Here is a 22,769-nt window from a genome sequence, read left to right as displayed (position 1 = left end):
CAGAGACATAGTGAGTCCCTGATTTGTTATCTTGACTGTGTTAAGTACTGGAGTTACTCAGATTGACTGGAACTAGGAAGAAAGTGGAATTTGGGGTGACCATATTCTATGAGATGGACTGGACAAGTAGAGAAAGCCACTGTATGGAAACATTCTTTTAATGATAAAATGAGAAGAGCAGAGAGTCATAAAAAAATCCTGATGGCTTTCTGGGGCCCAATGGAATTCATTCTTGGAGACATCTCTTTTATCGTTGTAATGAATTCCTCTGTTCTACGAAAGCTAGCCCTACCTCATAGCTATCACTTGTAACCAGTGAACCCCCTTGCATGGTAAGGGCTCAAAGAAAACTAAAGACATTTCTGTCAGAACTTTCTGGAGCAATTCATGGCTGTCCCTACCAATACTTACTGAACAGGATGCAATGCTTAACAAGAAAGCTGCAAGGATGCTGGCTGATCCTGGAAGGCAGAACCCAGGACCTCCTTTTGGGCATTTCTTGCAGAACTGCAGCCCATTACACAGCTGTCTTGTGACAATGAGATGTGACACTAACAAGTAGGAGAAGCAGAACTCCTGGACACACAGCTTTATGTAGGGTGAGAGAAGGAGGGACTGAAACTCTGTCCCTTGGCTTGTCTACTCTGCCCCTTGGTGTGGCTCATGGGGCAGGTTGGAGGGGGGAAAGGCAAGGACTATAGATCAAACACTACCCATCTGTCCCCTACTCCCAACCTAGAAGCCATCAGGTGAAGGGTGTCGGTCTCCAGCTATAACCCCTCAGTGGGCAGCAGGGATGGAGACGGGGGCTCAGTCCTGGATCCCCTCCAATCTTCACTCCCTTGCCCCTGCAAAAGGAAAATTATCTCAAACCTGGCCTGAGACCAAACCATACTGCATGAATCTCCTGGAAAAAAAATTAACATTCCTGATATGCTTAACGATTTTTCTTATGAAATTTACTAGCATTGAAATTTGTCCTAGGAAACTAGTTTTCTACCCACCCAGTTGACTGTCGTCAAGAGAGTAGTGAACTTTAACCCAACATTCTTTTTTCTTTTCTCTCTTACCTAACAGTGATTGCTTAATCATTCTCCTGTCCTATAAAATGTCTGTCCCAAAATAGAGGTCAGAAGAATGGTCACCCTTGTGCAGGGTAGGATGAAGTGTACTGTCTGGGGGGCCTGAGAAAGATTTCTGGGGTGCTGTAAATGTTCTAAAATTCATCAGGCTGTACACTTAAGATTGTGCAGTTTATGTAGGTGATTCTGTAATAAAAAGTAAATTAAAAAAAAATGTCCCTACCAAGTATGGATCTTTGAACTTGCCTTCCTGAAGGTTCACACTTACAGGAAGACTGTAATAAAATTTTGGCACAGGCTTGCAACAAAAACATCTGAAAAGTTTTCTTTAACGCTCCCCTTCTAATCTTCAGGGCCCCTTTCCTTTTCCTCCCCAAAGGGAATACGCTCTCTGGGTGAGAATCTGTTGTTTTTGCCTTCCCAGAATTCTTTCCCCCATTTTCTGGTTCCAATACTGATTTTCCTTCAGGGAAACACTCCTCCCTGTGGTCTTGGAGAAACTGTCACTCAAAGCACTAAGGGGGCGGGCACAAGAGCTAAATTAGGCCAAACAGGTGCTTTATTTTGGGAATCTGAATTTGGATACCAGATATAATGATTTAGCTCACTAGTGGGGCTGGGAGGGGAATTTCTAGATGTTATCTTCTGCTATATCTCCACACTTGCCCTCGGAGGGACCTCCCTTACTGAGGCCTGATTCTTTCCCTTTTACTTTTCAATATGTAAGCTACTTCTCAAAAAATTGCTTGTTTGCTAATGTTACTCTACGCTAATTTTTGTTACCTACAACCAGGGAACCCCCCCTCCCCGATCACCTAGACCTCCCCCAAAGGAGCCTTGCTCCTGCACAGGAGACACATTTTAGTTATGTGCAGAGCATACACCCTCAGCTGGGTGACCACGGCACTTCTGTCTGGAACAAATGCTTAACTGGAAGAACTGGGACATAGGGTGAACTGGGACCCTCTCAACTTACATCTTGACCCCTCAAAGATCCACCCAAATCGACAGACCTGAGTGAGATTTCCTTGCGTTGAGTCAGGTTAAGGTGCAGGCTCCACTACGGGTGGCACTCTTCCCTCAATACCTTTCAGTTTCTGCTCTGTAAACACACTTCTGTGTCCTGGGAAGTTGCTAATAGGTCATGGTGAGGTGGGAAGCCCCATAAAAAAAAGACTGGCAGGACCCCCCAGGCAGGGCCACTCCTTTCCTGCCAGCACCATCTGGTTTCCTGGCCCAGCAGCTTTATCTCACTTCTTGCCTCTGAAACAGCTAACTTCTACGAAAGTGGGTTCACTCCTGATTGGTTATTTCTCTCCTTCCTAATTTGTCTATTTCTACAAAGCTTGTTCCTAGTCAATTTTTGTTATACCTTATTTGTATATGATGTTGCAAAGTGTAAACTGGCAGCCTATAAAAGCCTGTGTAAACCTACAGACTGGGTCCAGAGCTTGGAGTGTTACGTCCTGTGGGCCTGCTGGTGTAATAAACCTGAATTCTCCAACTCTCTGAGTGCTGCTTGGTCTCTCCCCTGGATCCAGGTTGCTGTCACAACTGAGCTGTAACACTGAGTTGTAACACGTTTTTCTGCAACAATGGGAATAATGCAGCAGTAGCAGCAGTTTGCATCATTTGTGTTGAACTATGATGGTATCTGGTCTTTGAACCTCCGGCTCACCTTCTTCATTAATGAAAACATTTTTAGCAAATGCTTTAGTAATAGGACACCTGTAAATCTCACTTTTCTCATCTGTAAAATGGTCACAATAATATGAGGCCTGTTGCAGGGTTAGAGGTAACTGCCCAGCCAAATGTCTGACACATTTTCTTCACATTTTAAATTGACCTGCGTCTTATTATGATCAGTAGCATATAGTTTACTTTTAGTATTTTTTCCTTATTAATACATAGAATAGTGGTGCGTCTTCAGATCAATGGTGTCTTAGATTCAACAAAACACAGTAGCAGATGCTAAAAAATTAATGACTATAATGAATTTTTAACTTAGCAAATTTAATCTAGTATTTTTAGCCTAGTAAACATTTTAAATTCTTACTTTGAAAGTCATCAAGGTTATATATGTGTGTAATATAAATTCTACAGGGCTTCTTATCAAGGTGAGCAGTATGGTACACCTGGCCCTCACTGCCCAAGAGGACCTCTTTCAGCTTTGGTGCAGGGGGTGAGTATTGAACCCTGGGCCTCATGCATGCTAAACAAGCACTCTACCCATGGAGTTATACCCTCTCCTTTTGAAATGATTCTTGTGTGTATCTCCATATCTAAACAATATGCTTATATTGCTCCTTTTTTTCTTTCAGTTCCACTAAGGAAGATAAGAATTTAACTCTACCCCACCTCTCCCATGACAACACCCCAACCCTCCTAATAGAGTGATATTGTAATTTCTCTTGAGCAATAATTAGTAAATGCTACTCACTAAGCTTGAGCTTAGCTATGCACTCAACTATGATTGTTTTTCCTTTTCTAGAAAATACTATTTACTTTAAATTTGGCAGGGCGGTGGCTGGGGAGAGGTAACTAGATTTTTTTCTTTATTTTTTTAAGGGAGGTACTGGGGATTGAACCCAAGACCCCATACATGCTAAGGACACACTTACCCACTGAGCTCCTGTTTGCTTTATATTTTACTTAATAATTGCCTTAAAATTTTTTTTGACCTAGTTTCTATGAATTCATCCCTAATTCAACTTCAATTGCTACACAAAAACATGAGGCATTCTGCTTCAGCTTCTTGAAGACATTTCTCCCACTGCCTCCCGACAGAGGCTCTGAACTCTAGGTCTATGGCCCTTCACCTTCATCCGGGGAATGACTTGGCCTGACGCTTACACTGGATCCCATACATTTCTTGTTAGTACCCCCTACACTGGCCCACTTTTGATAGAGCAACTCCTCCAGTGTCTTCTGGAGAAAGAGTACATGAGAGATTACTTTTTTGAGAATTTACATATCTGAGATTGTCTTTATTCCACCCTTATACGTGATTAATAGTCTGGGCATATGATTCTAGGTTAAAGAGTATTTTCCCAGAACTTAGAAGGCATCATCTTCCAAATTCCAGTGTTATTGTTGAGTTGTCTGATGTCATTCTGATTCTCAGTCTTTTGTATGAAATTGGTTCTTTCCCTCTGAAAATTACCAGGATCTTTTCCTTGTCTTCAATGTTCTGAAATTTCATGAAGATGAAGCTTGACATAGGTCTAACTCTACGCTAAATACTTAATGGGCCCTATTGTTCTGGAACATCCTTCAGTCCTGAGAACCGTTCTCAAATTTTTAAAAAGATTTCTTCCCTATACTTTTTCTGTTCTTTTTCATATTCCTAAGTTAGGCTCCTAGACTTAAAAAAACCAACCAAACAAAAAACCTATTTTCTTTTGTTTTAATTAAGACTATTACACTTATTTTTTCCAATAGATTCTACTTAGTATTAAGAACTTTAATTCTTTGGATTTCAGTGTATGACTGGGAAAACTAAAATTCTGCATGAAGTCAGAAATACAAGTATGTAGGGAGAAAAACAAGTGAATACCTCAAATGGCTCATAAAAGGGAAAAAAGCAAACTTAGTCCTAACCAGACTTAAGAGTTCTTTTTGGTGATCTTAAATACTGGTAAGTATGTCAAAGTTGAAGAAAAGAAACCAAATCTTTTTGGAACCCTCATTGTATTACAAGAGAAAGCATTTGCTTTCTTCTAAATGATTTGCATACTTGTAGAACTGAACTACATTTCTTTACATTTTAATCAGTATATGATGAATATAATTTAGTAAAAATGATCTATCTACAGGCAAGTTCAATTTTTATTAAAAGGCTATAGGAAAACTTTGATTATCAAACTAAGATCTTAAAATTCTGGTCCCAAATTTTAAAATGCTAAGGAAAGATTAAAAAGCTACACATACATAATCTTAGGTTGTTCTTAGCTCATTTCTCTACAAAGCAAAACTGGTTAACAGTTGTAACTCCCACTGTGGGTCAGTTGTGCAGCCCAGTTTGCCTGCTCCGCTGGTTCCTAGGAGAATTTCCTCTCCTATTTTTCAACTTCTTGTTGTTGTTCCATTTCCTGGGGGATTTCCTCAACTTCACTTTCCAATCATTCTATTAAGTTACTCATTTTTATAAGGGTATAGTCAATTTACAAGCGCTCTTTGCTGTGTAAATTCTTAGAATCACATCTGGTTTTCATGGATGCAATATTTTATCTAAAGATATTGATAGCTTTTTGTTTATTTAAAGTTTTCTTCTCCCAGCCAACTGTTTCCTCCAAGATGCTTTCTCCTGTTAGTTCACTCTGTCTGTTACATGGAATGCCTTCCTGTGGATCTTTGGCTGACCAAGTTTAAGAACGGGGCTCTAATACGTTGCCTGGGAATTTCTGTGCACATGGTTGGGACCTGGTGGCTGAGGCTTTTTTTTGTGAGGTGCTCTGGCCAGCCTGTTCCATTAGGGGAAGTACCTTTTGCCTTTCATCTTAGGCTGGTCAGATTCCCTAGATTCTCCAATTGCCTGCATTCTCCCAGGAAGGACAGTCAGCTGCCAGTTCCTGGGAGGACAGGGGAAAAAGGCTGGTGGAGACTCCAACACAGAAACTTCCACTAACCCTCCTTTCAGTAGAGTAGCCTCACTCTCTACTGCACCTGGCGTCCTAGGCTTCTGCAGGGCAGCTGGCTGGATACACAGGGCAGTTAAGTGGAGCTAGTGGGCTGATGTCCTTCAATGGAACCTACATTTTTAGCCTCGTTTCACTCCTCCTTCCAGAGATTCCTTGTGCCAATCCCTCAGCCTTTTGAGGGTTATTTGATGAGGAAAATTGGGTTCTCAGACTTTCCTATTGTTGACCTAGGATCCAGCCTTCTTAGGTCTGCTAATTCAATCACAGTGCGTCTGCTTTCCAGCACCCAAAACTTTGTTGCCATTGATACCTCTTCCTCTTCATCCTCATGGGTTTATGCCGTTAGGAAAATCTTTCTTGTCATTTTAGTGGAGACCTAGGAGTAAATGGACCTAAATATGTGTGTTCAATATACCATGCAGTTATACTGATTCTCCTTTGAATTTCTTAAAAATAAAAGGCCATCACCTTGGAACCAGTAACCAAGATTTTCTTCAGCTTTAGATCATAAAGCATCTTTAACATGCATTATTTTCTTTTTGGGGGGTGGTAATCAGGTTTACTTATTTGGGGGAGGTACTGGGGATTGAACTCAGGACCTTGTACATGCTAAGCATGCGCTCTACCACTTAAGCTATATCCTATGCCTTGCACTATCTGCTTTGAAACGGATGACAACTCTTAACGGTAAAGATTATTGTTCAATACATGAGAAAAGAAGAAAAAAGACAGGTGCACATTCTTTATTTAAAGCAAATAGATAACATATGCACCATAACTAGAAGGGTTTTTTTTTTTAAAATAAGTACTAGAACTGTTAAAAATTAAGAAATTTTGCATTAAAAAAATCCAATTTTCAGCATCTTGAAAAATCAGAAAATGGGGCAGCATTGGGCCCACACTCCCCATGGTGATCACCATTCAGAGCTGAATCTTGTCTGCCTCTTTCAGGTGGGGCTGAGCCCTCTAATTCGCCTGCCTCCACCCAGCAACCTCACTGTGTGTTATCAGGAAACATGCGAATTTGAGACTGGAAAGGAAGAAAAAAAAAAACCCCACTTTATTTGGAAAGGCAAAATGGAACTTTATACATATGTAAAAATAAATCTATAAAGCAAGCCATTCTCTGGGCCCCACCCAGTGTCCACCTCTAGGTTAAATGGTTACCTCAGAGACTAGATAAACAAGTAACAGGTACAAATCTAGAGAATATGCGTATTTTGTCACCTTTCCCCCCATACAAGCTGCATATACTTGTGTAAACATTTGTTGATTTGTAAAACAAATGGCTAGTACTGCAGACAAATGTGTTGGGACGAAAGGAAAGGAAGTCAGAAGTCACGAAAATAGCAACAACCATAGGTTACCCGGTTTGGTTCATCAGAGTTGCATCTGATGATAAATTCCCACAGAGCCTCAGGTGAGGAAGAGGGGCCGAGGATGTTCAGGCACACCAGGGTTAGGAATTTTTTTTTTCCTATTTACATCCACAAAGCCTGCTTTAAAAAAAATCTATAACAAAACTGAGAGATATTACACTCCAGTTAACTTTAAATTTTATTCCTAGGATCCTCTAAGTAAGAGCAACTCTCAAATCCTAGCTCCAGCTTTGCCTCTAACCAGAAGGGTACTTGGAAAGAGTCTCCCTTTCAGAACCTTGGATTCCCCATCTGTGATTGAAGGTACCAATTATATCTTCAACTCTGCTCATCTCCTGGACCCTCATCTGCTTCTTGCGTTTGAAGATTGTCTCTGATGTCTTCTCAGTTGGACCGGAACATCCTGGGGGTTTTTGTTTGTTTGTTTTTTGCTTTTTGGTTTTCTTTGTAACACACCCCGCATTTGTGGAGGAAAAAGATGCCCTAATGAGGTTTAGAAGGCCCAGAACTAGCTTTTGAGGTTCTGCTGACTCAGAAGAATCTCAGTATCTTGTAGATCATTTTGCTCTTAGTGGTCCTTACAGAAGCATTTGCTTAGCTATCCAGGCCATCCCAGCCTCCTGCAGGAGAAGGGGACTGCCTGCTGACACTGAGGCCATGTGGGTGGGTGGTGACTGTTCAATACAGACAATGAATCATTAATCGGATGGAGGAACTAGGGTCACAAAGAGTGCTGGTTCTCACTGTTTATGAATTGAGTGCCTACTCTGTGCCAAGGCACTGTTTTTAAGCACTGAAGACCAAAAAAATTGAGATACTCTTGCCCTCAGGGTTTAATACAGTAGCTCTTAGTCAGGATTAAAGCAGGGGTCAGCTAACTATACCCCAAGGCAGGCTGTTTTTGTCAATAAAGTTTTATTGGAACACCAGCTGCACTCATTCGTTTAGGTATTGTTTATGAGTGTTTCTGCACTATAACAGCGAGGCTGAGTAGTTGCAACAGAGATCATGCGGCCTGCAGAGCCTACAGGACCTACAAAAGAGTTGCTGATCTCTGTATTAGAGGAAAGCATTGGCGTATAACTAAGAAACGAGACAGGTGGTCAGGGAACATAAATTATTTGCATAATAAAATCTGAGAGAGAGAGAAGGCAGACTGCATTGACAATAGCAACAATAAAAGCGTGAATTCTATGAGGCTTGATACCTTTGAAGAGATAAGTCACAATAAAGTTGCTTCTAACTGACATTTAACAAATGCAAACTAACTATATGCACTGGTTTAAAACACACAAAAAACTTAAGGCAAGCCAATTACTTGATCTGGAGCAAATGGAAAAAGGGCAATCAGTTCCCACTTCTAAGGAAACTGGTTGTGATGAGTCCAAAAACAAACAAGGACACTTTCGTTTACAGGTGCTCTAAAGGATTTTTCAAGGGTGATTTTGATTCTGCTTGATTCTTCCTTTAGGGCACACTCTGAACTTTGGAACCTAATGAGTACACAGGATCATGACTCCACAGCACTTAGCACTAACGTGCTGAAGGACCTGTTTTAATTAACAGATAAGAACAATTTGTATGTTACATTCTGCTTTTTAATGTTCTGATTTTTATTTATTTATTTTTATGTTTTGATTTTTAGACTAAGAAAGAGGCTGCTTGAGCACTTGGGTTGATCAAAGCAGTCTGTTTTCTTCGCTATTGGAAACACCAACTGAAATTGTAACTGATAATAAATCTGAATTCTTTTTAAAGGGAATGCTCATTGAACACAGATGGCCATAGCTTGGCCCTGGGGAAACCACTGGAAGAATTAATGAGTGTTTATAGTTCTTGCCCTCTCTTTCTCAAACAGCTTAGACAAATCTCAAGGGGCTGCTGCTGAAAGCATCCTGCTGCAGATTACAAGAAAATCAGCTGAGCTTCAAGCAGAAAATGCCAAGGATGGGGGCCAGGGAGCGGATTCTGCGTCAGAACATCAGATGCTAAGAAAATATGGAGGACCACTGTACAGGGGGTACTTCAGTCACACTGTGGATGCTGCCTCTGAGATGCAGAACGCATGCCCGCTTGGAGGAAAGGCTCCAACTTTCCAAGCCACTGCCCTTACACGTAAAATCTTTGAGGTGCACCCACTTCCGCACTAGCTGATGGAGGACTTAGAGGTAGTAAAAGTGTGCATGAAACAATCAAACCTGTTTCGTAAAGCCCACTGTGGAAACCATGCTTAAGAACGGAATTTGGCTTATTCCACAAGTCAGTTGCATTTCGGGAGGGAAATTAAACTAAAAAATCAGAGAACAGTCAGTGTGCGGGCTCTCCCCCATGGCAGAAGGGAGCCTGGGTATTATATAATCTCACATCCACCGAACAATGCCACACACACTACCAAATGCTCTGAGTAAGGCTTTGCACTAAGTCAGGACAATACGCACCCCATGGAAAGTTAACATGCAGCTCTACTGTTCCTCATCCCGACTCAGGAAACACAGGCTCTCTGGGCCTGAGATTTCAGCCCAGCCTAAGAAGGCTGGTGAGCAAAACCTTAGTATTTTTCATCCAGGGCAGAAAAGATGTATTTTCTTACATCTCATGACTAGGAAAAACAAAAAACAAAAAACAAAACCCAACAACAACAACAAAAACACACACACACACCAAAAAACCAACGGAAGAATCTCAAAAAGATACGTTGGTACATTAGGCTGCTTTTTCAATCCCCACTCCCCCAAAATGCTGCCCTAGTGGACAGTTGCAGTGTCTCTGATAGTAGCAAAGACATTTTCAAAAGTCAAAAAATAAAATACAAAAGTTGATTTACAACACACTAAAAACATTTGCTCCCTCCTTCCCTCCCTACTCCTCCCCCCTTCCAAACTGTAAATAAGTAAAGAAGTCTTTTTCTTTTTTTTTTCTCCCCCTCCTAGCCCTTTTGCTTTTGACTGGCTGGCAGTGATTTTCCCCGCAAGTTATTCCTCCATCTGGGCCCAGGCCTCTTCTGCCTTCTCGTAGTACTGGTTGGCCAGCCGGCCCTTCATGGCTTCCATTGCTGCCTCGGCCGCCTGGGTGTACAAGTCGCCTGAAAGAACGCAAAGTGGGGAACAAACAGGTGAAGCACCTGTTGTTTTCACCAGCCCCGTGTCCCCAGCCCCTGCCTGCAAACGGCACCCAGGTTACCCTTACCTCCTCTCCTCCCACATGCCCTGGGCGGGGCCCTGGGCAGGGCTCTGGGCGGGCATGTGATTCAAGCCTGGCCAATCAAAGCACTTTCCCCATACCCAGTAGGCTGCAGGGACTGGTCTGGACTTAAGCACAGCCAATCAGAGGAAGCCATCTCAATAAACACAGTGACGGGTTTAGGGGTAATTTCTGAGTCAGTGAGAATCAGGCTGAGGACTTCTATAGGACTAACTCTGGATTCAGGAAAGTGGAAGAAAGCAAGTATAATTAGGATCACAAACAACCTCATGTCAGTTCTGGACAGGTTTTGCCACCAATTGAATCTGTGCAAAACATACAAAAACACTTGCTTTTCAGAGCTTTTTGGATATAGAAATTTTAAATATTGCAGTATTATTTGCTTAATTTTGTTATGCAACCTTAAAAAATACTTTTGAACTTAGTCTTATCCTATACCTGTGAAATCAGGAGTTCAGAATGTTTATCATGTTATAAAAATAAGTAAATAAATCTATATCAATATATCTGTATATATGAACATGTGCATCACCTGACGAATGGATAAAAATGTGGTAGCTATACAATGGGATGTTACTTGGCAATAAAAAGGAAAGAAATACTGATACATGCTACAACATGGATGAACCTTGAAAATATTACGTTAAGTGAAAGAAGCCAGACGCAAAAGGCCATATATTGTATGATCCCATTTATGTGAAATGTCCAGAATAGGCAAATCCAGAAAGATAGAAAGGAGGTTAGTGGCTTGGTGGTTGCCAGGGATAGAGGAGGGGGAAATAGGAAGTCGTTGCTAATAGTCACCAGATTTCTTTTCAGTGTGATGGAAATATTCTGGAATTAGATAGTGGTGATGGCTGCATAACATTGTGAATATACTAAAAATCACTGAACTGTATGTTTTAAAATGGTGAATATTATGTTACATGAATGTCGCCTCTGTTTTTTTAATTGCAAAAAACCCTTCCCAAATACCTAATTTATGAGCATTAAAATAAAAATGTTCTTCTGCACACCAGCCCCATAAAGCCCCCTTCTAAGCCAGCACCACGTGGGTATCCGGCCTGGCAAAATATAGGGACAGTATGACTCTTTCTCCCAACCAGCAGTGAAAGAAGAGACTCAGTCTTGCATCTTGCCGTAATTCCCAGTGAGACAGGAATTATGTCCCTCATTGTGCAGCCAGCCCAGTTCCACCCCAGGGGCAGGTATGCAGGACCTACCTGATCTCTGTGGGTCCTTCTCCAGCCCGAAGCCGCCTGTGAACAGCATCTCGGCCTCCCTGGCCAGCAGCGTGTACCGGGGCTCGTCTTGCATCCCATCATACTCACCGCCCTCATCACAGTCTGTCATCTCCAAGGCAGTGTTGTACCAGTGCAGAGCCTCTGGCCAGTTTCGGGACCTTGCCAGAAGATACAGAGAAAAAGAGGGAGGTTACCATGGCAATGGGGCAGGAGGGAGGAGGCCCATCAGGGAAAGTCAGGCATCCCGGTGGGGCCACCACCTATGATTCATGGCCCATAGTACCCAATGGTGTCATTCACGTTGTAGACTTACATATTTATAATGACAACAGTCAAGTAGCTTTTCCTAACAGAACTGGTACAATATTGCAACAATTTTCCAATGGATGGAAGTAGAGCATCTTGAGGAAGGGGGGACATTTTTCTAGTTGGCACAAAGTCACCCTATGGGCTAGCATTAGCAGTGGCTGGCATCCCAGACAATTTGCCCTATGATTCGTGCAGGAGAAGAGGTAGGTGGGGGACCCTATGCCAAGGCCACCAGTACCTTCTCACAGCAGTCATTCAGCTCCATCTTATGCTCTGCCCATGCTGGCTCTCCTGAGCACAATGCAGGCTCACTCCAGAACAGCTGACTTCCCTCTTCCCGCTCTGCCCGTCTACCCCCCACGCTGGCTCCTACTGCAGCACACGAATGGCCAAAACTATCAAGGGCATTACACAAGTTTCACCCAAGTCTGAACAACACAAAATACAGAGCAAACAGGGCAGTGGTCTCTTTTCCTTGCGGTGCACTAATTGCATATTACTAAGCATGTGAGTAACTATTTATAGTATGTCAGGAAAGAGCAAAGAGAGACACAGATAAGGTCTCTGGTTCTCATGAAATGTTCCGGGAGCAACAGCTCTAATGACCTGGCTTCACACCTGAGTCGTAGTTCCCGTTAACCTGCCCCAAAGCCAGAGTCGCTGGGTTACTTTTTCATCCCCAAATATGCCAGCGCCTATCTGCTCCTTGGCTTTTGTACCTGCTGCTCCCTTTGCTTGGAACATTCTTCCGCCAACTCTTCCCATACGTGGTTCCTCAGACCCTCCAACTTCAGCTCGTATGTCACCTCTTCAGAGATGCTGTCCCCAAACACCCTACTTCTTACAATGACCTCAACCTGCAATTCTCCTGTTTACTTCTTCATCTGTTTATTATGGTTTCCCTGACATGAACATAAGCCCCAAGAAGGCAGGGACCTTGTTTGTTTTATTCACTGCCGCATTCCCAGGGCCTGGCAGATAGCACGGCCTCTCTAAATGTCTGATGAATGAATAAATGTAAAGAAGTGGCTGGCTGGGGTGGTGCCAGAAGATAACCTTGACTCCATTTTATTTTATAAAAAAGGGAAGTCATTTGAAGATTATTGGTGACATATCCAACAAAGTAGGGTTTTAACAGTGGACTGGAAGCCACTAAACTAGACGATCTCACCCTTTTCAGCTCTGACTTGCCCGAATCTTGAAGGGCAAGGCAGAATTGCCCCCAAAACATTAAATGGAAAAGAAGGTAAAAGGGCCTACTCTCTCCCCACCTACCCCCACCCAAACCTACAGCCAGTGCTTAGTATGTCTACCCTGCCTTGGAATTTCCAATGACTTCCTTCTCCTATCAGATGGTAACTTACAAGGGGGTCAAAACCCCTTAAATGCAAATCTAGGCCTTACCCATAGCTGACCCTCAATTAATGCTCCCTGAATGGAAAGGGCTGGAGCTGCTTGGAATGAGGAAGAAGAATAAGAAAATGACTACAACAGAAGCTATAGAAGAAAATCTTGGTAGATTTAACTACACAAATTTTAAAAACTATACGTCCCTAAACCCAATAAACATGGTCACTGTGTGGCACACGTGCCATCGCCTGGCCCCCTCAGATCGATGGTAGCCATCTCTGAAAAATGATGTTTTAAAGCCAACTCATATGCCTAAGAGTTAATAGCCTCAATATATTAAAAGTTCTTACAAATCAACAACAACCAACACCTATCATCTCAAATAAAAAGTCACAGGACTTGAAGAGAGAGAAAACAGATATAGCAAAGATTTTTTTAAAGGGTCTCAGATTCAGTGCCCTGCTACAACTCCCCCTACCTACACAGTGCTTCCCCACTGCACTCCATGGGCACCATATATGTTGGCATTTGATGGGACACAGGTTGTGTTATATCTGTTTTGTTTACCTTCAGTAAGGTTCTTTTTTTGTGGGGGAGGAGAGTGAGGGAGGTAATTAGGCTTATTTAGTTAGTTAGTTATTTAAATGGAGGTACGGGGGAGTGAACCCCAGACCTCATACATGCCCTATACCCTGTCCCTGTCCAGTATAGTTCTTTTTTGTTTTCTATACTCGTCCTTTTTTTTTTAATTTTTAAAATTTTTTGCCAGTGTAGTTCTGAGTCCACTGGAAGAGAAGTGAGAAGTCTTAAGTTTTGGCTCTGCCACTTACTGGCTACTTAAATACGGATGAGCCTCTTCACTTCTCAGAATTACAGTTTACTCGTCCCTAAAATGAGCCCCAAAATACCTGCCCTGTCTGTGTCAAAGACACATGTTGGTTCATTCATTCAAACAATTACTGAGCCAGGCCCTGTGGAGAGCACTGGGACTAAGGAGATTCAGGAGACGTGATTCTTGTTCTCACTGAAATAAAATCACAGATGTGAAAGTGCCGTCCAAATAGAAGGGAGCATTGCTGTTACACAGCAGGTATCTGATAAATGTTTGCACGATACAGAATACAGGCAGGATGCCATGTATCTACACGTTTGAGACCCTGAGAGTTTGATATGACAGAGCCATGGTCCTGACTTTCCTTCTAAACCCAGTGAGAGGGACATGAAACCTTGACCTACAGAGGAGGGAAATGGAAAATAGTGAAAGTATAAAGTAGGGAGAGTTGCGGGGGGGGCGGATTATAGCTCAGAGCACATGCTTAGCATGCACGAGGTCACAGGTTCAACCCCCAGTACCTCAATTAAATAAAATAATAATAAATCAGTAGACTTAATTATCTACCCTACTCAACAAACAAACAAACAAAGTAGAGAGAGTCAATTAAAATCACCCTGAACCCTAACCTATAGGGAAACCACCCTGGACCTGATGATGTATATCCTTTCAGACTCTTTCTCAGGCAAATCTTTACATAAAATGACTAAGATGCCATTTATCTCACGCTTTATGAGCCTGACACAGTGAGGATCACATTCATCTCATTCAACTCTCACACAACTACCCTAGGATGCAGGTTCTATAATTATTCCCATTTTACACAGGGAAGAAACTGAGGCCAGGGAGGTAAAACTACTTGCCCCTGGTCACTGGACTAATCCCCAGGGGAGCCACACCTGGGACCCAGGTTTGTACTGACAGTGGAGGGTCAGCTCCCGCCCGCAGCCCAGGTTCAGCCCAGCTCCACCTGAGCGACAGCCACAGTACCTCTCTGGGCTGAGGTTCTGGCCAGTGTCAAAAGCTCGTGCCACCAGGATCATGGACTGTCTGTCGCCAGCTTCAGCTGCTTTCAGTAAGAAATCAAATCCTTTGGTTTTATTCTCTTCCGTCTCCTGTCAATACAAACCAAAAAGGGGGAAAGAAAAGGAAATGAGGCTTACACGGGAGGGGCTGCCAGGATCTCACTATCAACCTTTCCTCAGTTTCTTGAATTCTTCTGAGAGCTCTGGGCTAGGGCTGCTGTAGAACTGCACACCTTGAAAGAGAGAGCAGGGCTTACAGAGCTCCTCGGGGCTTCCCATCAGGCAGGGAGAAAAGGAAGCTTAGCTCACTCCCGCTCAGTCTCTTCTACCTGCTGATTCCTTCAGAGGCCACATCATCTCTCACCTCCAATGGGGCTCCCTGCTTCCAGTCTCTTTAAAATTTCTAATAGCTCTATTGAGATATAATTCACATCCCATACCATTCGCCCATTTAAAGTATACAGTTCAAGTTTTTGAATGTTCACAGATTGTGCAACCACCACCACAACCAATTTCAGAATATACTCATTAAGCCAAAAAGTAACCAAAACACTGGAACTATTACCTCCCAATCGCTCCATCCCACCCAGTCTTAGGCAACCATTAATCTATCTTCTGTTTCTAGAGATTTCCCTATTCTGGACATTTCGTGTAAATGTAACCATACAACATGTGGCCTATTGTGACTGGCTTTTTTCACATGGCATCATTTTCAAGGTTCATTCATGTTATAGGACCTATCAGTGTTTCATTCCTTTTGTGGCCAAATAACCCTTCCTTGCATGGATGTACAAAATAGATGCACATTTTATTTATCTGTTAATCACTCATCAGGGGATGACATTTGGGTTGCTTCCGCTTTTGGGCTTTCATGAATAATACTGCAGTGAACATCTGTGTACAAGGTTTTGTGTGGATGTATGTTTTTATTCTCTTGGGTACATACACCTAGGAGTGGAATTGCTGGATCATATGTAAACCTATGTTTAGCCTTTTGAGAGGCTGTTTCCCATGGTGGCTGCATCACTACACATTCCCGCCTGCTTCCATTCTGCTTCCCTGAGATCCACCCAGAGAGATGCTTTTAAAGCCCAAGTCAGGCCACATTACTCTCTCAAAGCTGCTCCAAGACTTCCTGTCTAACTCGGAGACAAGTCCAAAACGCTCACATCAGTCTCCCACCCTCCATGCTTCGAGAATTGTGGCCGGGACTACCAGTTGTCCCCCATATCCATTCTCCCCACCCCGCTATCCATTTTTGCTGGCACATGGCTGATCAGCTGAAAACTACACTTCCCAGCCTCCCTTGCAGCCAGAAGCTGTCCTAATAACAAGAGGCCTAGCCAGTCACTCTCGATCTCACTCCCTGTCATGTTTTCCCCCCAGCACTTTAGAACAATGCTTGGCACAGGAAGTGCTCAATAAACATGGTTAGTTATTTTTCCTTCTGTTGAAAATATTTTCATTTGTTAATTATTAGCTGTATTATGTCCTTCCCTGCTTGAAAAGTTTGCTATCGTGAATAAGAACCTAGAACAGAGCCCAGAGTGCGTGTGCTGGATGAATGAATGTCTTCTCAAGATAGCAGAAAAAGGCCCAAAGAATGGCGGGCTTTGGGGAAAGTGCGAGATGGGCCAGAGGCCTCTCAGGACACGTGGCCATGGTTTTCCTTGCTGCCAAAGTCCGTCCTGGAGAGAAAAGCCTTTGGGATGCCTGCAGATGAGGAAACTGAAAAAGCTTCTCAATCCCTGCACAAAGGTGCTAGGGTGTGGCTGGTGTAAATGGTCTGAGATCACAAGGAGTGTTACCAGGGAGTCTCAGAGGGAAGGGACCTGCCCCAGTCCTGGCCCTTCACCACTCACCCTGGGCCCAGCAATCCTTTATTCAGGCCTCAGACCCTTCTGCGTGTCCCCTCTGTGCCAGGCTCTGTGGCCGATGCTGGGGGAACAGGCCGCATGCGGTTGGGGATGCTGGAGCCAGCTCTACGGGCTTGTGAAAACTGACTGTCACATTTTTAGGAATCTGGCAAGCCGGCTGTAAAACACAGCCATTACTAAAAATTAAATGATGTAAACTTACAATTTTTTAAATGAAAGGTAACAAACACCCAAAGCTCATCACTTTCTAAATTACTTTCCTGTGTTTTACTGTTATCTATGCTCTTGAGGTTATTTGTGTCCATTAACAGGGCTTCTCGACCTCGGTGCTACTGACACTGTAGAGCAGATGACTCTGCGGGGTGTCCTGTGCACTGTAGGAGGTTTGGCAGAATCCTTGGCTTCTAGCCACCACATGCCAGTTGCACTCCCAGAGTTGTAACAACCAGAAGTGTCTCCAGACATTGCCAAGTGTCCCCTAGAGAAGGAGGGGGCAAAATGACTGGCTGAGAACCACTGGTCTATGGAATCCGCATGGTGGAAATGCCATCTACTGGTGCTTCTGTGTGTCTCCTCCCACCCTCCACGTTCACATCTGTACCCGGACACTGGCCACATACACCACAGAAAGTGAAAAATGCTACCGATCAAGGTTTGATGGATTGTCTTTTTGAATGTCTTAGCTGAAAAAAAGAGATGGTGAAAATACTAATAATGCAGATTGATTTAAAAGTATGTCGTGTCCATAGCCATTGTGACCAGCACAGGAACCTGGAGAAACGTTCTTCAGTGTTTAAAACTATTATCTAATTCAGCAAAGAAGCTGCTCTCATGAGCGGCAAATAAATGAAGTTCTGTCTCTGACAAAGGTCTTGCTTATCTCACTTGAGTCTTAACTCACTAAAGTCAAAGCCTCAACCAGTATTTGTGTCAGAACTTCACTCTTCCATCAGTTATAACCAGGGGTGAGCTCTAGACAGGAGTTCCACAAAAATTAGGGAAAGAATTCCATGAGGATGAACTGAGTATATGGAATTCACAACAGAGAGTATTTTTATTGTTGTTTGTAAACTATTCTCTGCATTCCTTAGGTCAGGAAATGGATAATAAACGTACATACATATATGTGCATGCATTCCCTCCCCATCCACAAGAACCCGTTGTTAAGAATTTCCCAGCACATCACTGGCTAAACGAGATATATTTAGTCCAGCCCTCAAAGTGCATGGGGACTAGAGAAACAGCAAGAAATCGTCAGCCTGTCAAAATTCCCTGCCCTGACCAAGCCTGCCCTTCACCATCTGAAACAGGAAATAAGAATGGCTGTCAGCTCCGACCACACGCCAAACGATGCATTCGACTGAGCTGTACGGAACTGCCAACATTCTACCTTTCAATGACCTACAAAAATACACACAAGTCTAGCCACTGCAGCAAGTTTTGAGATATCAAAAGACGGAAACCAATCCGAGTGTCCATTGATAGGGCACAGGTTAAATGAAGTGTGTTGTACACGTGCAATGGAACATTACACAGCTGCTGAAAAGAAAGAGGAAGCTGCCTCTACACCACTGAGGGAAAAGAGCAGCAGGAGGCGGTCAAGTGAGAAAAGCAAGGTTCCCATGAGTGTGTGTGACATGCTAACTTTGGACAAAAAAAAGAGGGTGAACATAAGAACCTATACTCTGTGTTAAAATTGGAAATAAACAATAAAAAGATGGAAAGAAAAAAAAAGAACCTATACTCTGCATTGGCATAAGGAAACTCCATGCACTGGGTTGAATAGTGTCCTCCCCAAACTTATGTCCACCCAGAACCTCACAATGTGACCTTTGTAGATGTCATTAGGTAAGATGAGGTTATACTGGAGTAGAGGGGCCCTCAATCCCATAGAATGGTGTCTTTTTAAGAGGAGAGACACAGAGACACAGACACAGAGAGGGGAGGCCATGTGAAGATGGAAACAGAGGTTGGAGTCATGTACCCATGAGCCAGGAGCCCCCAAGACTGCCCACAACCACCAGAAGCCACAAAAGCACAGCCCTGCTGACACCTTGATTTTGGACTTCTAGCCTCTGGAACTGTGCGAGAATAAATTTCTGTTGTTTTATGCCACCCAGTTTGTGGTGACTTCTCATGGCAGTCCTAAGAAACAAACACATTCTGGAATTATATGTAAGAAACTAATAATAATGGTCACTTGTTATGGGGAGAATGAGAAGATGGAGGGGAAGGTGGGAGGGAGATTTTTCACTGCAAATCTTTTCATAATTAAAAAATTAGGGGGGAGGGTATAGCTCAGTGGTAGAGCGCACGCTTAGCATACATGAGGTTTTGGGTTCAATCCCCAGTACCTCTGTTAAAAAAGTTAAATAAATGAATAAACCTAATTACCCACCCCCAAATATAATAAAGTTAAAAAAATTTTTTTAAATCATGTGAATGTAGTATCCATTTTATTTTATTAAAAAATAAATTTTTTTCTTCTTTGAGATGTAATTGACATACAGCACTGGATGCCTTTCTGGTGGGGAGGGGGAGGTAGTCAGGTTGCATTTATTTATTTAGGTGGAGGGACTGGGGATTGAACCCAGGACCCTGTCCTTGCTAGGTATGCACTCAAACATTGAGCTACACCCTCTCCCCAACTGCTCTAAAAGTTAAATAAGTAAAGCACTTTCAGGTGCCTTCCCACACCCTCCTCTGGTCTGAGATCCCTGACCTGCTGGGCCATGGACGTGGCCCACAGAGGAGGGCTGGTCCCCCGTGTCCACACCAGGCCCAGCCTCGTCCAGCCACAACCCTGGCCCACGTGACAGGAAGGATGGGACAGATATGCTGGGAGCACACGCACACCGAGGGCCTCTCAACTTCTCCAAGGAAAAGATCGCACTCCCTAGGCCCTGTCAGGTCCTGTTCCCTGTGCCCACAGACCAGGGAAGTGCAGAGAGAGGAGACACCCTCACGGATCTCCCGTCACACCCAGGTCCTGCCGGGGCCCACTCTCCAGCCTCATCTCCTGCACTATCTCCTCACGCCCACGCTGAGCTGCACTGATCACTGCCTGTCCTCTGACCCCGCCTTGTCTGTCTGCTCTGGGCCAGGGCTTGCGCGGCTCCCTCTGCCCACACTGCCCTTCCCACACTCTGCCTGGCTGGCTCCATCAGCTTTCAGGTCTAACTTAGGCATCGCTTTATTCATTCGTCTCACAAATGAATGCTGAACATCTAACGTGGGCCAGGTCTGTCCTCGCCACTAAGGACACAGTTGGGGCTGACCAGCAGGGAGCCTGGGTTGACCCCTCGAGACCCCCAGGTAAGGCCCTTCCTGTTTGTGTGGACCAGTACCTTCTGTTTCTCCCACTGCAACATGTCACAACTGCCTGGGAATGGGACTGCCACCTTCCACCCATTTCCCAAGAGCAGAGGCCAGTTCTACCAGTTTCAGCCAACACGGCAGTGCCTGGCCCCAGACGGATGCTCAGGGAATTTCTGGGGCACAAACCTCCAAGGAGAGGGAGGATGATGGGTTGACTGAGACCCCCCTCCAGCTGGGTCCCTGCCCCCCTCACCTCCAGAGAGACATCGGCCAGGATGTGGTGGGGCAGCTGCGAGTACATGAGCCCCAGGCCCACGATGGCCTCCAGCTCGCCCAGGTCGGCCGCGTGCTCCAGGTGGAAGACCGCCGACTCCCGGTCCCACTCCTCGTCCTTGTCGCAGAAGCGCCCGCCCTCGTGGTAGCGCACCATGGCCAGGTGGACCTACCACACGGACCACACGTGGGTGAGACCGAAGCCGCAGCCGAGGGCCCCCAGCCAGCCTGCGGGAGGGAGTGATTAGCAGAGGACGCGCCGGGTTAGCGCAGGGAGGGCATCGCTGTACCTTCCCCAGAATGGACTTCCCGATCTTCTTCTCAAGGTCCAGAGCGTTGAGCCTCTGCACCTCCAAGGCCACGGCCGAAGGCCTGGGCAGGTGGAGGCGGGAGGAGTTGACGAGATTCCATTTCTCCACACAGACCTGTAGGGAGGACCAGGCATTTACAGGCCAGAGGGGTGAGGGGCTGGGGCTGGATGCATCCTCCCGGCTACGAAAGCCAGCCTGGCAAGTTGAGGAGAGGGGAAACGTGTGGTGTCAAGTTTTCTTGCACAAACATGGCTCCACTTCCAGTCACTCGTGGGCGCTGAGGGATGTGGCAGCAACAGGACACAAAGGCTAGCACACCAGACAGTTCAAAGACGTGTCCCCTCACTTACCAACCTGAGTTGGGTGGGGGAGGTTAGACCCTGAGCTGCTCCTTTGACAGCTCCCCATATGTGGCACCAGAAGTGCCTGACTTCAGACCCGGAGACAAATCTACCGTGCTTTCCTCTGTGCATCCCAGGCTGCTTCGGGGGACGGGCTTAGAAAACACACCATGTCTCCCAGCTAAAAGCACCCTCTCCCCAAGTTCTCACAGGACAGAGCCAGGCTGCGATGTGTGTGCGCACATGTATGTGTGCACTGACCATCCTACAACGCACAGGGCAGCCCCCACAACAAAGAATGACCCAGCCCAGAATGTCACTGGGGTTTTGGTTGAATGACCCTGCCACGCTGCAGCCTTGACCCGACTGGGAAATACAGCGTGGTAAGTAAATACGACACGGCAACTAATCTGTGTTCTGGAAGCAGCAAGAGTCCAGCCTGCCCTGGTGATCAGGGAAGGCTCCTGGAGGAGGTGCCACTGGGGTCCAGCCTGGGAGAGCAGACAGGAGGAGAGAAGATGTGACCACAGCGGGAGGAAGGATCTTGCAGGTGGGAGATAGATTCGCCTTCGCAAAGGCTGGAGAGTGAGAGGTCCAAATATGGTTCAGAGTCAGCTGGAGAAGAGCATCGTGAAGGCTTGTCTTTCCCACACCTACCTGAGGGTAACGATCACCTGAGACGCTTCTTAGACCTTCTAGCCAGGTAACCTGGGGAAAGTCACTTAAGAGCCCCTTTTTCTTACATGTAAAAAGAGGGTGAATAACACTGAAACCAAGAAGTGAATTGATTTATACTGGAAGGCACCTACATGGGCAGAACCTGAACATGTGAGCTGTGGCCTCCAGAACCGGCCACTCGAATCTTCCCTAACCGTCCCCACTGATCCTCCAGCGTCCCACCCAGGGCAGGAGCTCAAAAAGCATTTGTCGAGGGGATTCGGTCCTTTGCAAAATCTTCTCTGAGGAGATGTGTGAGGTGCCTTGGGCAGGCAGAAGTGACGTGACGTGAAGGGGGAGAAGCAGAAACCGAGGCTGGAAAAGGCAAGCGCACAAACATGACAAGGACTCCCGGGGTGCTTTACCCGTCCGCAGCTGCCCAGGCTGTCTTCATCCGACTCGTACCTCCGGTTACCGTTTGAGTGGCCCTGAGGGAGTTCAGAGGTCAGAGTGATCCAAAGAGCAGCCCTTCCCCCCAAGAACCTCCTCTGGGGGAACTGGTCCAGCCCTCCCAGGGGACCCTCCTCAGGGAACTGGTTCGTCCCCTACCCATCCCGGACCTGGCACCTGTCTGTCCAGCAGAGAGGATGCAGGTTAACAGGCAGGACCGGTGTGCTGGGGCGGCCACAGCCTTCCACTCGCTCTCACCGTGTGCACAGATGGAACGGACTCCAAGGCACAGGATCCCAGCAGTCAGGCACCAAGAAAACTGGGCCAAGTCCTCCCCCCAGCCAAAGCTCCCATCGCCTGATTACAATTTCACAGTAACAAAGCGAGACAAGAGGCCACCCGCCAGACTGGCCTTGATGCTCAGGTTTAATTTGGGCACTTGGCAAAACCTCTACATGGATGATACTGCCCGAGACCACC

At 45.1% G+C, this 22,769-nt stretch overlaps 1 protein-coding gene across 1 annotated transcript in view; it reads right to left on the bottom strand.

Annotated features, from left to right (window-relative positions):
• Nucleotides 1-6,759: 6,759 nt before the first annotated feature.
• The window catches only part of EEF2K (eukaryotic elongation factor 2 kinase), a 59,840-nt gene continuing 43,830 nt past the window's right edge, over nucleotides 6,760-22,769 (bottom strand). The window contains exons 13-18 of the mRNA XM_031433066.2: nucleotides 22,265-22,327; nucleotides 20,821-20,955; nucleotides 20,511-20,699; nucleotides 15,028-15,152; nucleotides 11,526-11,704; nucleotides 6,760-10,183 (exon numbers count right to left, since the gene is read on the bottom strand). Of these exons, the coding sequence (XP_031288926.2) occupies nucleotides 10,074-10,183; nucleotides 11,526-11,704; nucleotides 15,028-15,152; nucleotides 20,511-20,699; nucleotides 20,821-20,955; nucleotides 22,265-22,327 (801 nt within the window). The 3' untranslated portion in view covers nucleotides 6,760-10,073. The remainder of the gene's footprint in view (nucleotides 10,184-11,525; nucleotides 11,705-15,027; nucleotides 15,153-20,510; nucleotides 20,700-20,820; nucleotides 20,956-22,264; nucleotides 22,328-22,769) is intronic.

The sequence above is a fragment of the Camelus dromedarius genome, chromosome 24, assembly GCF_036321535.1.
Source record: "Camelus dromedarius isolate mCamDro1 chromosome 24, mCamDro1.pat, whole genome shotgun sequence".
Taxonomy (NCBI): Eukaryota; Metazoa; Chordata; class Mammalia; order Artiodactyla; family Camelidae; genus Camelus; species Camelus dromedarius.
Note: the sequence above shows the minus strand (reverse complement) of the source record. Positions and strands in the feature narration are given on the sequence as shown.